Source organism: Petromyzon marinus, chromosome 33, assembly GCF_048934315.1.
Source record: "Petromyzon marinus isolate PM22_M1 ecotype Great Lakes invasive population chromosome 33, UKy_Petmar_22M1.pri1.0, whole genome shotgun sequence".
In the NCBI taxonomy this organism is placed as follows: domain Eukaryota; kingdom Metazoa; phylum Chordata; class Hyperoartia; order Petromyzontiformes; family Petromyzontidae; genus Petromyzon; species Petromyzon marinus.
Genome location: NC_133699.1, coordinates 13,878,860 through 13,894,608, shown reverse-complemented (window position 1 = coordinate 13,894,608; position 15,749 = coordinate 13,878,860). Strand labels below are relative to the sequence as shown.

General features: G+C 44.8%; 1 protein-coding gene and 1 long non-coding RNA gene across 3 annotated transcripts in view; both read left to right on the top strand.

Moving 5' to 3' along the window:
• The window catches only part of LOC116948503 (interleukin-31 receptor subunit alpha-like), a 39,524-nt gene extending 37,066 nt beyond the window's left edge, over positions 1-2,458 (top strand). The window contains exons 18-19 of one of the 2 annotated variants that reach the window (XM_076071574.1): positions 109-445; positions 1,895-2,457. In XM_076071574.1, coding sequence (XP_075927689.1) covers positions 109-445; positions 1,895-1,956 — 399 coding nt within the window. In that variant the 3' untranslated portion in view covers positions 1,957-2,457. Of the gene's footprint in view, positions 1-108 lie in introns of both variants that reach the window. The other variant, XM_076071573.1, reaches the window with a different exon arrangement.
• A 1,869-nt stretch (positions 2,459-4,327) lies between these two features.
• Positions 4,328-14,653, top strand: LOC116948502 (uncharacterized). Its single transcript, XR_012945903.1, has 3 exons — positions 4,328-4,497; positions 7,195-9,181; positions 12,705-14,653. It is a non-coding gene; the product is annotated as an uncharacterized LOC116948502 (long non-coding RNA).
• Positions 14,654-15,749: the final 1,096 nt, after the last annotated feature.

Here is a 15,749-nt window from a genome sequence, read left to right as displayed (position 1 = left end):
CTATCTCCGGCAGTCTCTGCAGGCCAAGCGAGGCATCGCGTGTGCGTGATGATCACGATGTTCTTATTCGATGTCTGACCGGTGGCGGCACTGCAATTGTCTCATCAGGTGAAAGATTGGGAAGCCGTATTCCCTCACGTGAAGAAGAGCTACGCGCCACACTCTGACGAGGTGGCACTGTGCAAGCTTGACGATGAGCCCGGCCAATCCAGCTCTGGCCCCGAGGCAAACGACGCTCACTTCTCCTACTTCCAGCTCAACTCTGCAACGCCAGAAGAGCGGTTTTCCTGCGAGCGATACGTCAACACGCGCACGGTGTTGACCCCGGTCACCTGCAAGGGTGAACATCCCCGCTATCAAAACACGCCGCCTCTGCCCGTCTTCTTCCTGACTCCCGTGCCGCCGAGTAAAGGCATCGGAGACAACGGTGGCGAGGCTCCGCAGTGTAAGAGAAGTTGGCATCACTTGTCAGCAGAAATGGGAAAATCCCCAGCCACGTATATCCCTCAGAAGCCTTGATGAATTCGGAGTAGCTAACACAGAATTGAACGAGCTGGAGTGTCACAAACATATGCCATGGGCTGGGTGAGTTGGAGTTAGATTTTATGTATATAGAACTTCTTTCGCACCGTAAGTAGCCAACCGTGCTAATCAGAGGTGCGGGGGAAGGACAACATACTAAACACAAAAAGCAGTTAAAAATAAATTATTTTTAAACCTAGATTTAAAAGTGCATAGGTCCGGTGGCTTCTTAATATTGGAAGAACGTTCCAGACGGCCGCAAAAGCGCATCTGAAATCGCGCGATGCAGTGACCGTCTTTGTTCGATGGCTAGCCAAAAGCCATGACCACCGGAGTTCATGTGATGGTTTATGCTCCTTGACGAGATCGGCAAGGTATTGTGGTTCAGTCTCTGGCGAGCACTTCGGGTGTAATGAGTGCCAAAATATTGACCATAATGCCTCAATCAGAACAAAGATTCAGAACAATACCATACTTAGATCCTAACTATCAGGTGCATAAGTAGTGCAAGCTGATAATCTTGGGTAATGGCTGCACCCGCAACGTATTACAGTGTTTTAAAAAATATATTTAGAAATACTTTTTTTTTTAAACCACGCTTTAATGAAATGTACTGTGCGAGCTGTCCCTCCCCGTGCCCCCTTCCCCCATCGCCCCTCCCCTCCTTCCACATCCCCCGCCCCTCGGCGTGGTTCCCCGAACATTGCCGTAACGTAAGGGGACCGTGGTGATTTACAGCCAACGTGAGTTGAGCGTGGACAATTAGACCCGTAAAAAAGATTGTTTACATATATATTTTTAATTTCAATGATAGAATATAGTCTTGTCATCAGTATGTCATACCTATACCAAGTTTGCAGTCGATACGACATTGGGAAGACGGTTGAAATTGAGTTACAAGATTTTTTTTTGATACGACAACAGACGGAGTGAGTTAAATAAAAGCGTATAAAAAATGTTTCACTTATAGTATATGGCCCTTGGTCAAATCTGGGCATATTTGAATGATAAATTCAGGACATTTCCCTCTCTTGAAGCCATCTGATGGCCGAGTTTGAGCTTCATAGAATAATTCAGAGGGTGCCATTCATGAACTTAGAATTTTCATGAATTGTGGTTAACCTCAAGAGTGATGTAGTATTAGCTAAAACTTTTGGAACATTTTCCAGAACTGTCTGTGAAATCAAGCACATGTTTCTCAATATTCTTACATTGCATGTTGATGGCAGCATTTGTTTACTATAAAATTAGATAACCACATTACATATGTGTATGAATTAGCTCAAGCCTCCCGTAAATCACGTGACTTCTCCAGCCCCCCCCCCCCCACTCTGAACCCCTCCCCTCTCCCCACCGCCCCCTGTGAAAACAGACGCTGCTTCTCCGTGCAGCACCAGAGTCCCTGTTCAAGCCGCGTGCTCCTCCCTCTCCTGACCCCTGTGCTCCCGTTCCTCAACTCCTTTATCATCATTTTCCTCTCAATCCCCATCCCTTCTCTCATCCCTCTCCCGTCCCTTTCTCTTCTCCCCATCCATTACATCCCTGACTCTCGCACCCCTTCCCGCCGTGTGCCACATTGCTAGTACTGTTTTTGTTTTTAGAACATGGCTTCAAATTACATAATCTTAGCAATTATCTTTTAAGTAAAAAAACTGCTTACATCGTATTTCATATATGTTATCTGTATACGGTCTTAACGCTTACTTGATTACACGAATAAACATGCTTTGCATTGTTAAATTTACTTTATTTTAAATTGCGGTGTTTTTATTCATTCTTTATTATATTCATTCATCAAACAAGAGTGAAAGCGCATCGCAGAGGTTGCTTGAATGCAGAAAGCATATACTGTATGATGGGGCATAGTACAGTACAACAATGGATTTAGCCGACACTACCCTCTGATGCATCCTATAGCACCTGTTATGAATGGCGGTCGCCCATCCAAGCACTATCCAGGCTCCATCCTGCTTATCCTCTGAGATCAGCGCACTGGGTGATCTGGTCACGGGTGAAGGTGATGATGGGGTTGATGGAAATTGTGATTTCGGGGTGCATAGATTTTTCGTAAATAAAAGAAAATTGAGGCTGGCAGGAGCGCTTTTAAAATGTCGAACCATGTGCAAAGCAACATGCCAATGTGTCGAAGGTATGTATTTTGATTTATTTCACATCCCACGTTGCCAATCGTGCTAATCCGAGGTATGAAACAAGGACAACTAAACACAAAAAAATCAGGGTATGGTGACATACTCGACACCGATGGGGAGTTTCACAACATTTGTGTTATCCACCAATCCTCGCTGCGTCCAGAGCTGAATTACAGGCCACGTGAAGCATAGCCATCACCACGGCCACGAGGAGCCCCTAATTCACAGAGCCAGCTCTCGTCCAAAGTTAAACATGGGCAACTCCACCCAATTCAACCATCACCATCATCTCTACGCGGTCTAATACGTGTTCAATTAATGCGTATTGTCCGTGACGAAACCATCAGAGATATGGACAATGATAACGCTGAATAAAAAGCTCAAAAATGTCGCAACGAAACGTGGAGAGGCGCATACGTTGTAGGGGTTACACGGAGCTGCAGAGAGCGGAGAACGCATTGGCGAGAGAACAAACGGGGACCGCTTGGACGAGGGCACAGGACGGTGGCCGGTGGAGCAAAACAAATAACGGCGGAGTGGAGTGGCATCACAGTGGGAGGGCGATTCTGATGTTAGAGCAAGGCGCTGATGATGATGGGGTTTAAACCCAGGGGTCACGCGGCTCTTTATGGACTGCTTCGTGACGGTTATTTATTTAGGACCACCGTCTCGTATTCACACGCATTGTGGCTCTTGAAATCGTTTTTTTTGTTTGTTTAAATACTGAATTCGAAAAAAATGTCTCCTTGTTATTTTAATTTCCGAACAAAGATGTAACCTTGTTAAAAGATGCAACCCGACACTTACGGACGTCAACATCACAGTCGATGCCTGCCCAAAAAGAGCAGCTTTCAGCAGGCCTCGCCGCTGATGAGACAGTGCACGGTCAAAACCGGTCTCCTGAATGATGCGCTCCCCACTAGGCCGTCTGTTCGATGGGCTGTGTAAAACATACTTCTTTTCCACATGCATTGTGTTTAACATTTTTTCCCCACTTGCATTGCGTCTCTTTAAATATAGTTTTTTATACCGAATTCGAACAAAAAAATGTCTCTTGTTCTTTTGGTTGCCGCGCCCTGCGTTCAGAGCAAGGCTGCTGCTGATGATGATGAAGGGAATTAGTTATTATTGTTATTGCAGGGGTCGGATTCCAAAAATAACCAAAAAAATCTAATTTTTTGTTCGGATTTAGCAATACGAGACGGCGGGTCATGAATTAAAAAAAATATATAACTCACGAAGCTGAGACCTTTTAAAGAGCCGCATGCGGCTCCGGAGCTCCTCGCGGGTTGCCGCCGGCCGCTGGGTTGAATGGAACTCGTGGAGTTGGGGGAATAACAGAGAGGGGGGGGACAGATGCTCGTGGAAGCGGCCCCCCGCGCGTGGCCCCCCACGTGGCCCCCCCGCGCGGCCCCCCACGTGCTCCCCACCGCGTGGCCCCGCGTGCCCCCCCCGCGCGGCCCCGTACGTGGCCCCGCACGTGGCCCCGCACGTGGCCCCCCCGCGCGGCCCCCCACGTGCCCCCCCCCACGTGGCCCCCCACGTGTTCCCCACCGCGTGGCCCCCGGCGTGACCCCCCACGTGGCCCCCCACGTGCCCCCCCCCGCGCGGCCCCCCACGTGCCCCCCCCCCACGTGCCCCCCCCCCCCCAAGAACGGGGAGCCCCGCGTTGCCCGCGGCGGCCACCGAGCGTCGCACTCCAGGAGGCAAGCCGCACGCCTCACCAGCTACACCAGCACATCGGTGAAGTGAATCGACTGTCGGTCGAGAAGAGAGTTCACCTCCACCTCCCATCACCCGACGGATGCGTTCGAGGGGATCGCGGGTGTGTTGAGAGTCGTCTCTTTGTGAAGTGTGCGCATAGCTGTTAAAACCTTATCAGTGCCCCCCCCCCTCTACCTTATCACGGACCAATTCAGACCTCGTCGGACGTCACCCCGTGCCCCTGATCAATCTCAAGGTTCATTCACCACAAAGTCCCATCACGAGGGAGAAACACAAACACACACACACAGACGAAACATGTTTTTGTTGTGCCCGTATTGAAACGGCTGTACGCCGTGTGGAACCTGCAAGCTCAAGTTTGCCTGTACAAGAATACGGTGTACACCGTATGGGTTGACACGGTGTGTGTGTGTGTTGGTGTGTTATACATCGTGCCACTTGGGAAGGGGGTCTAAGTGTAAATGTGTAAATTGTGACGACCCGCACGCTAATCGCGACGGAGATTCAAACGAAACGTTCAACCGCGATAACGGATTCTTAAATCTCGTTGACCTGTACACCAGACGGAGCGTATGCATAGTCTCACACATACACACACACCGTCCTGTATAAAGACAGAGTATGGCATCAACAAGACTACGGAACAATCTGTGTAAAAAAGAGCTTTATAGCTCATCGGATTCCTCCAGTATGAACACATTATGAATGTTGAGGGGAAGCGTCTGTTTGTTTGCAAAGGCCCAGGTCAATGTGTGAATACTGTACTTTGTGAATGTCGTGATACAGTCTATAGTTGTGAACTGAATACCTATCAACCCTTTATCAGTGCCCCCTACCTTATTACAGACCAATTCAGACCTTATTGGTCACACCGTGCCTTTATTATAAATGTCAACGTTCATCCTACGAAGTCTCATCACAAGGGAGAAACACAGACACATTTATTTTCCCCGTATGGACCTGAAAACTAAATTTCCCTGTACTAGAATACGGGGTAAACTTTACGAGTTGACAAGTATGGAACTCCATAACACAAAGCTCTTTTGGGGGAGTTAGCTCACGTAAATATATAAATGTTGTGTCGTTAAACCCGCCAACCACCCGACACAGCCAAACTAGTAAGGGTTGTCACGTAAACAGAACGGGCCCAATTCGTTACTATTACAGCACCACCGGTGTGTTGGCGAGCAAATCCACATTTACAATCTGAGTCCGACGTTTCGCCATTAACTACAACTAGCATAATCAGGCGGACAGCCAGATTTGCGTTCGGGTGATGTATGACATTGGTCGCTAAAGCCTACTTCGTGTTAAACAGGTATGGGAAGTGTCTTCCATGTCCGCAAAGGGTTCCTTGGTACGAGATCATACATACCATACATCTTGGTAGTCGTCGCCAGCAGTGGTTTCAGGTCTCGCCGCTGCTGATGAGGCACCGAAACGTCGAAACCGGCCCAGAGTTTGAATCAATGCCGTTGTGCAATCCCCACCAGAAGGCTGATGGGATGTTTAGAAACATAGTTTTGTGGGTTCTTTTTTTAATGCCCTGGGACAGATGCGGGAAGGAGACGGAATTTTCCCGCTTATGTATGTTCCATACATCGACGTCGATCAAAGTATCGACGATTGAGTTATGATTGCCATAAACCGATTGATTCTCACGCGTGCAGTACAATACTGTACCAGCAACAAATCGATACTCGATGACTGGACGCGTGAATAAAGAGTTGCTATATTAGGCTTGTACTGTATGACGAACCTCCCGAGTTGCACACGAACATATACTGTAAATCGTAGTCAATGGCTTTGCTACCTTCAAGTGCCAAGCGGCCAGCAACGCACAGCACTAATATGAGTCGTGCTGCAAAAGCAAACATTAAACTCGTACGAATTGTGTGGTCGAGCCGTGCGAGGAAAGTTTCGTGTAGCACCTCGTTTAAAACGTCCTCATTTACAATGCGGTAATTTATATGCGAAAATGTAAGTAAGATTGTTTTAGCATCAGTGAAGCGTCGTACACGGAACTCGTGTGAATAACTTGCACCGTATTTACAGTTTTAAAAGAAGTAACATACAGACTCGTGTATTTACAACATCGATGTGAGCTAACACTGTGCCGTACCGAGCGCTCGCTAATCCATTACGTAAATGTAGTTGCGCCTCGTAAAATAAAACTAAAGGCGAGAGATGCATCGGAGCACGTGGCCTCAAAGTGCACCTAGCCTGGCACAAGCGCCGTGGTGACGTCGCCTCCACTTCATGGCGGTTTGTTGTAGCCTAATGACGACGGAAATATGCCACGAAAGTACAAGTCGTGTGCCTTACCACACGTGGCACTGCAGAGCAGAAGCTGCACCTTGTGGATATAAACAGGTCCCTGCAGGGTGGGCTGGTAGGATAATGTGACTTCCAAATGTTGGGTGCGATAAGACATATCAAGTCTCTGCGCTGTCTATTGCTGATTTTACACCCAACAGCACGAGATTTCACTTCGTTAAAGTATTGAAAGGGGACGGACGGACGGACACATTAATCTATTGCAGGCTGGTACACTCAGTTTACAACTTCGTTCCTACCAGTATAAGTACACCCCTTGGGAGCAGCGCCAGCTGTGGTTGGATCCCAAGCAGCATGCTTGGATCAAAAGTTTCCCATTTCATTTCCCCTCCCAACCACCAGTGTGTAATAATGCATTGCTTATACCACAACTGTGCTTATTACGTAGATTCAACTGTGTTGGTAAAATGTGTACGTGTATGCAAATCCACTGGTGTGTTTTCTTCCATTAAACCCCCAGGTTGACTCTCACCATGGGTATCTTGAACTCGATTCTACCAGGAAACACAAAGGCTGACCAAGACCTCATTGCTGTGTCAGACAATCACCCGTGTGCTGACCGTGCCCGTGAGCCTGACTGTAATCCTGGTCAGTGCCGAGACAGTTCGATCACCAGTCACTCGCCGGCAGAAGCCCTTGTCCCTCCCACAGCTATTATTTCCTCGCTGGATATCGAGACAGACTTTGTGAACCGAAGTTGTCATTTAGGTGACGCCATCTCTACCCACTGTAAAGGCACAGCTGATACATCTACCACGAGGGGAGATGCCCCAGAAAAATCCACACCACACAACCAACCTTCAACAAAATGCAGGCCAATATCACCGACAAGCGACATTCAGTCTGCGGTGGCCACTCAACTGCCAGGTGGGACAGAACCAAGTGACGTCGGTGGGTTGGCAGAGGCACAGCAGGATGCCACATCTCACTTGGAAGCAGTGGTCAGGCTTGATAAAAATAAACAAGAAAGCCCTCTTGTTCAAGAGTCTACATGTGACCCTGCCAAAGCTGCAGTTCCAAAGCCCACGAATCAACTACCTTCAGCCACAGCTAACAGGCACCCGTGCACAGATATAAGCCAACCGTTAGTAAAAAAGCCTGGCAAACAAAACAGGAGGAATAAACAGCATCAGGTGGGTGTGCATAATCGTGCAGCCAAACTCTTGCCACCAAAGCCTATTGCTGAGCCAAATTCTACAATAGTTTCGATGGCGATATATTACAAAAAGCTCGACAGTTCTGCCAGCAAGAATTCCATGGTCAGAGTCTATACTGTTTCACCAAAAAATCGAGCCAACAGCCAAATCCCCCTTAAGAAGGTATCTAGGACTGACGCAGCGGAGGTCACGACACTGGAAACTGTAGCAAAACAAGTGTTGCAAAGTAATGTACGTGCTTATAGCCAAAGTGCAAAACAGGTGGAACAACAGAGTAGAGAAAAGAGTGATCATGACCTGAGCGTGGCCGCACCTCCAACTGTGGATCAACCTGCCCCGCAAACATCGTCGATCGACAAAGCTGATGCGCCAGCCCAACCACAGCACTCATGCCAGTACTCGAGACCCAACAGTTACATCCAGGCTATTGAAACACCTCCCCATATTATTTCAGTCAAAAGTCCAAGAGTACCTTGCGCTGACGGTACACCGGGCAACGGTAAAGCAACCGCGGTGCTGGTTAGTTCATCACAGGGTTTGGAGGAGAAGAGTAAAGAGAGGGGAATGCCTACAAAGGAGACTGCCGTCACCATAGAGGGTGGAATGGAGAAGAAAGAGGAGGAATCTGTAACCAAAGTTCCACCCTGCATGGCAACTGTTCAGCCACAGGATAAGGATATTTGTAGTACTCGCCCTCATGATACAAAGGCCAAGACAACACACGGCAGTCACGGGGCCGATACAAGGAGCAGCACCAGCACTCGTGTTGCCATCGGCGCAAATGCAATCACGATCGTGAAGAAGAGCACCCACACAATAACACAAGTTCGTGGTGGCAACCCCACCGGAAAAACACAAATTGCTGCTGCCACCTTCAGCACCATGATGCCGGTCGACAACAGTGCCAGCAAGGGAGACTTCATTATAGGTGCGAAGACAAATGTCACCACCAACATTACCATGAGCACTGCAGTGGATAAGACTATGAGCAGCGTAAGTCCTGCCTCCCCACACGACACGGTCACCTCCAGCAACGCTACCCACGAAGCGGCGGCCACCTCTAGCACCGCGGCCAAGAGCAAAGCTATCAGCGTGCACCCTCGAGACGATGCCACGAGTGCGTGCGACGTAAATAAAGCGAAGGGAGCGGAGGACATGGCCCCTGTGCGCAGAGGTACGGGACGCTTCCCTCCCTTTGTGGTGGAAGGAGAGTGCAAGCACCGCGCGGCGAACAAGGCCAGCAAGCATCTCGAACGAACGCCACAAGGGCGACGATGAGACCGCCAAAAGGTAACGTTTCAATTCAACAGGTAACAACAAGCAAACATTTACACGGACCACCCAGCCCGCCGATCCATGTTCTTGGTTCAAAACACATGCACTTCTCTCTCTAAATAAGAGATACATACACAAAATCGTATTACTGGAACGTACAATTTTTTATGCAGCTATAAGGGTTTTTTTTAGGGAGGGGGTATTTAGATATTAGGGTTATGGTAGTTTAATGAAGGTAGTCCACCTAACTTAATTTCAAATTAAATATGAATAAAATATGAATTTATGTCTGACACAAAAGGTATAAAATTGACATTATTTCCAGATCAACCTGTGCATTTGCATCACAGACCTGTGGACCACCTGGAGGGCCGTCGCAGACCACTGGTGGTCCAGGGACCACACTTTGAGAACCACTAGCATAGACTGATGGGCCAAGTGCTGTTAGCAAGTACTTATTAATTTGCGAAGTGCCAACTTTTATTCTGCTCGATCGTACAAACTACTCTACTCATCACTGTGATGTTAACTTAAAGAAATGGTTATCACCTCCCCTTTCAACTCGGAGGGAGATGCATTGGGCCAAGTTAATCTCTAATACATAATACACATGTAACTCAAACCCTTATCTATCCGCAGTGTTTTTTCAGGACCAAAATCCTCAATCTTTGACACTACGCAACACTAAGTGCACTGTACCGAAGACAAAAAAAACTCACATGGTTCTCATTGAGTCTCTATAAATGCCTCAAACACCTGAAATTCCATCACTTTAAACATGTCCTTGATTTCTCTTCCATCTAAAGCACAATTTGATGCTCAGCTGTTGATTATTTTAGATAGCGTCACTTGAAATTGCATTTGACTCGTATATCCTTGTCAATTTACATATTTGTACAAGTCACCCTTTATCTTACTCTTTGGTTCTTTCGGTAAAGTCACGTAGATAGAAAAAAATAACTAATAAATCACGACGTTTCGATAGCAACACAAGCCATCGTCTTCAGGTGAAACAATACAGCAGGCGGTCTGCTGAGGAGGAAATGTAGCGAGAGAGCTACTGCAACCAAAGGTTGTATACGTTTGTGGTGGGTACAACCCAAGTGGACGGGACTATGGATGGAATTTGCAAGTAAGTGTAATCGCAGAGAGGATAGGGGTGGGTGACCTCGGCTAATCCGAGGAGGGGGGAGGAGGGGGGGCTGCCGCAACGGGCGAAAGAGTGGGGTGAAATTTCCAGAGGGAAAAAGGTGATGGAGACAAAAAAAGAAAGAAATAAGTAATATTTTTAAAACTTTTTTTAAAAAAACGCTTTTATGAAATGTACCGTACGAGTGATGGCAGAACTCCGCGACTCCAAGAAGTGGCCGCAAAGCTTGCCATAACGTAAGGGGACCGTGGTGATTTACAGCCAACGTGAGTTGAGCGTGGACAATTAGACCCAAGCCGAAACATAACATATACAAAAATAATGTTTAAAAATATATTTTATATATTTTTTATATAGAATATAGTATTGTCATCAGTATGACATAAGTATAACAAGTTTGCAGTCGATACCACATTGGAAAGTGGGTTAAAATTGAGTTACAAGATTTGAGGATACGACAACAACAATAGTGAGTTAAATAAAATATCAAACTTAGAAATATAATACAATTCAGAGAGTCGGCCCAACACAACAGTTAACACTTTAACTGGTTGATCAACGTCCTTCCAAAGATTGCTAAATGTTGCATCCATCTTCTCCGTTGAAGTAATGTCTGAGTTATGCGGAAATCCTCCCCGTGGTGGCGGTTCAATCTTGATTGGAAGCTTTTGTTTCGATTTAAAGCTTTCGTGACTGCAGGGATTCGTCTTCTTGATTCTTGCGGTAAAGTCACATAGAATGGAAATACAATAATAAAAAGAAAACATAATAAAATTCTCACGACGTTTCGGCCACAACACAAGTAGCCTTCTTCAGGTGAAGGAACAGAACTGTCGGAACGACGGCGCTTCATTGAACACTGCTAAGATTCGCAGCGTCTTTTAAGCTAGGTGGGAGAAGTAAAGCGCCTTGACAAAGGAGTTTACATATCAAAGAGGAGAATTTAGCATTGAAATAGCTGTGTTAAAGTGTTGGATCAGCAGGGTGTTAAAGTCAGAAATTAGCATGTAACTGGGAGATTAGCATGGTGTCAATGTGAGGGATTAGCATGTGACTGGTCACGGAAATAGCTATGTTAAAGTCAAAGTTTACATATCAACAGAGGCATTTAGTATGTGGACGCTAAAGGGTTGCAACTACCCCAACTATCATACAATAAACCGATGTGAAAAAACTACGTATAAACTAAATCAATATAATTAATTTACTCAATATATTCTTCAATAAGTTGAGCTATTAACATAAAGTAACTGGGTATACACTACACTATATAATGAATACCATATAGTAAACTAATAAAAACTAAAATATAAACTACATCAATGTTATCAATAAACTCTATATACTCTCCAATCAGCTGAGCTACTAACAATAAGTCGTTATACATTACAATGCCATATGGCGAAAAAAAAACTGAGGGCACCCCAATGCGCTCCCCCCTATCTCCGGTTGTAACCAACGTTTTCATGGAGAAATTTGAAACAGCCACCATCCAGACTGCCACTCTACGCCCGACCTTATGGAAGAGGTACGTGGATGACACTTTTGTCATCTGGCCACATGGCCGGCCTGCTCGACCACATCAATTCCATACACCCAGCCATCCGATTTACCATGGAAGTCGAAAAAGATGGCAAGCTACCCTTTTTGGATGTTTTAATTAAAAAGAGACTTGATGGTTCAATGAGCCACTCTGTCTACAGGAAAGCTACCCATACGGATGCTTACTTAAAAATTCTCCCACCTAGCTTAAAAGATGCTGCGAATCTTAGCAGTGTTCAATGAAGTGCTGTCATCCCGACAGTTCTGTTCCTTCACCTGAAGAAGGCTACTTGTGTTGTGGCCGAAACGTCGTGAGAATTTTATTTTATTATGTTTTCTTTTTATTATTTTATTTCCATTCTACGTGACTTTACCGAAAGAACCAAGAAGATGAAAGCTTTTGGTAAAGACGATGGAGATTGTGTTGCTATCGAAACGTCGTGATTTATTAGTTATTTTTTCTATCTCCGTGACTTTACCGAAAGAACCAAAGAGTATGAATTCCTGCAGTCACGAAAGTTTCAAATCAAGATTCACCCTTTATCTGTTTAATGTTTTTTTCTATTTTGTAATTGTATTATGATCAGTGCAATATTTTTTTATTTCTCATGAGACAGTTCTTTGTGTTCTAATTCCTGTTTGCTTAATTGCTATACTTTGCTTAGTTTTGTCATATTTGTGGCCCAGGTCACTCTCACAAATGAGATTATGCTGGTCTCCTGAGTTCTCACCTGATTAAGCAAAACAAATTTGAACCTACTAGCCAATGAATTTGAATGTATAGATTACTGTAAATTATTGATATGCAGGCGAGGCATGAGCTGGCGTTGTGTTCTATCCACGCAGGGAGCTCCAGGAGGGATGGACCTCCGGAGATGTGCGTGCTCACCATTCTTGCCTTTCTCGTCGCTTGGACGTCCACCTCAACGCCTCGCTCGTTCTTGGCTGAAGACAGCCTGCAATGCTATTTTTTAGTGCATCTACGAATGTGACTTGTTTTCATAGGCATAGACAATTCTTAAAATATTCTACAGGTCTCAAGTTATTGCATGCAATTGTTAAAAAAATAATATATCGCCAAGGGAGATAAGGAAGCGCCCTTGTATGGTAACGCAAATCAAATCCTTTATTTATAATGTCACATTTATTTTCCAAGAACGTAAAGTATCCAAGAGGAATTATCTTTTTTACAAACTGTTGGGTATAATTATTTTTATTTTGAAATGTTTGTACCACGAGATCAGCACACCACAGGAGCCTTTTAAATAAATAAAAAAATATAGGTTTATAGCCATGGATAAGGAAAAGGTGCGTCTGTATAACTGGTGTCATGAGAAAGGGCCACATGTAGAAGTAGCAGATTACTTCATTTAGGTAGCCATTATACATAATGCAGTGTGCCTTCAAAATAACGGGCTAACTCTGAGGTGGAGTGCCCTGGTAAATGTATTTTTCTCAAGCAATCCGTTATATATATATGAAGACAAGATTTAGGCCATTTACACCCTAAACTTGTTATAGATTGTTTTATATTACAAAACATCAAATATACGACAAAATACATTTTAAAGACACCATTGCCCCATAGAAAATCACATGCGAGCTATCCAGTTAACAATCCTTTTGCATTTTTGAGCTTCAGGAGTGTGAAAAAAAACAGATGCAGAGTATTATCAGGGCACCGTTTGTTATTTTCTAAACGTAGGTGTTTTTGAGATCCGAGTGTTGTCTGTTATTGTACATGGAAGATAGCTGAAGTCAAGCTACTATAGAAGGGCCTTCTTGTCTTTGACTACACTTATACGTTCCTTGCCAACATATCCTCTTTAGTTTCTAAATTTGAAAAGCATTAACTAACTCTTGAATCACTGATACAAAAGTATTTTTGATATGGTCCACAAGAGGTAAAGTTATTCTCTTGCTGGTCACCAACAAATTCATTAACATTCTACAAATGACGACCTACCTAACTCTTATCTTCACTTTGCACATATCAAAATTCCACAATATTTCACTAGATATATTTCTCACGTATATATGCGCATAGGTTGAATTAGCCATACGTTACATGGCAAAGGGCTCGCTACCGTCTGATTGTTTAGCCGAATTGTTGATATTTTTGACGGGCGCTGCAAGCGTGTAACTACAGCTGTTAACAATTAAAGGCACTACATTTTGATTTAAAGCTTTTGTGACTGCAGAGGTCACGTTGAACGTGACTTTACCGAAAGAACCAAGAATATAAATTAAGGGCACTGTCAAGTTATTTTAACTACACTTAACGTCTCTCCTCTCCCGTTGGTTTTGATAAGAGAGCATGGCTCAGTACGCAAATGTGAAAAGAACAGACCTTGTGAAATGACGTGTGGGGCAAAATTCTATCCAGGTTTGTTGGTACGGATGTGACAATATATGGAAAAGCCAAAATATAAGTTCATAAGAATGTGAATTTTATGGCAATAAAGCAAAGTGACAACTAAATTTTGATTTAAAGCTTTCGTGACTGCAGTAATTCATATTCTTAACTCTTTCGGTAAAGTCACGTTGAAGGGAAACAATAAAAGATTAATTAAATATATATAAAACAATAATATATATTTTATTATTTTATTGTTTCCCTTCAACGTGACTTTACCGAAAGAGCTAAGAATACAAAGTGACAACTGTTTTACTGCGGTACTTTTAATGGTCAGATTCCTACCACCCAACCAATTTAAGCAGCAGGCTATGTAGTTTTTTTATCTTACCACATTGTTTTTCAAACTGACAATTACATTAAAACATTTAAAAATCGATGTTCATAAAGTGGTACAATTAGTTTTTGTATGATTAATGGCGTGATGTTTCCAGGTCCTCAAACGGTGGTGGTTTAATAAAACAAACTTGGCACAAATGTAGTTATTTTGACCTGGTGGCCTGTACAAGGCTGAGAGCTTTTGCCCATGCAATGCACCCCCGTGCGTGTTAAGAAATCGACTAATATGCATGAACAAGGCACTTCGATACTTTACTATCTTACTACAATCAATAGAATGCAACTGTGAACCAGTCTTGGCGATTGAATCAGAAGTTTATTTATTGATACATTAGCACTCATGTACCCCAACCACTACAAACCCCCGTTCACCACCAAGTGGCGCTGACGTCACTACGGCGATTGTGCCATGCTAGGTGCACTTTGAGGCAGTCCTTCGGGTCAGTCCTTCGAGGGCTTGCTCCACCAGATACGGACTCTTCTTTCTGCTTATTCCCTGCCGCTGGAATTCCCTGCTCATCACCGCCGCGGTGTCTTGGAGACGTTAAGGGGCTGTCCATAAATGACGTCACGCGATTTGGGCCGATTTTTGACCCCCCCCCTCCCCCCCTCGTCACAAAAAGTCAGACCCCCCCTCAAATATGACGTCACAAAGCTCTGCCCCCCCCCCTCCAAAAACCATATTTCCATTTTGAAAATAAAACATGCTTCAAATCGCTTTAAACTATTGTCATTGTAGTGCGTATTTAATGTGGCGCTGCACTCTGATGTTGTAGGAGAAACATTTATTAAAAAGTCTATTTAATTAAGTAAAACGTGTTGTCTATATTTATTAAAAGTTGCGCATTTTGATGTGACGTCACATTTCTCAAACCCCCCCTCTCCCTCTCGTCACACATCGTCACAAATGTCTGACCCCCTCCCCCCCCCTAGGTGCGTGACGTCATTTATGGATGGCCCCCTAACTACCTCGCCTGGTACACAGGAGTGCATGGGTTCGAACACCGACCCTGACGCCTGCTGCTGTATATTTGGAGTTTGCGCGTCTCTCTCTCTCCCCGTGGTCGCGTGGATTTTTCTCCAGCTCCCCCCCCGCCCTACACATTTAGAATCAACATCTCGCCTTTAGAGCATTT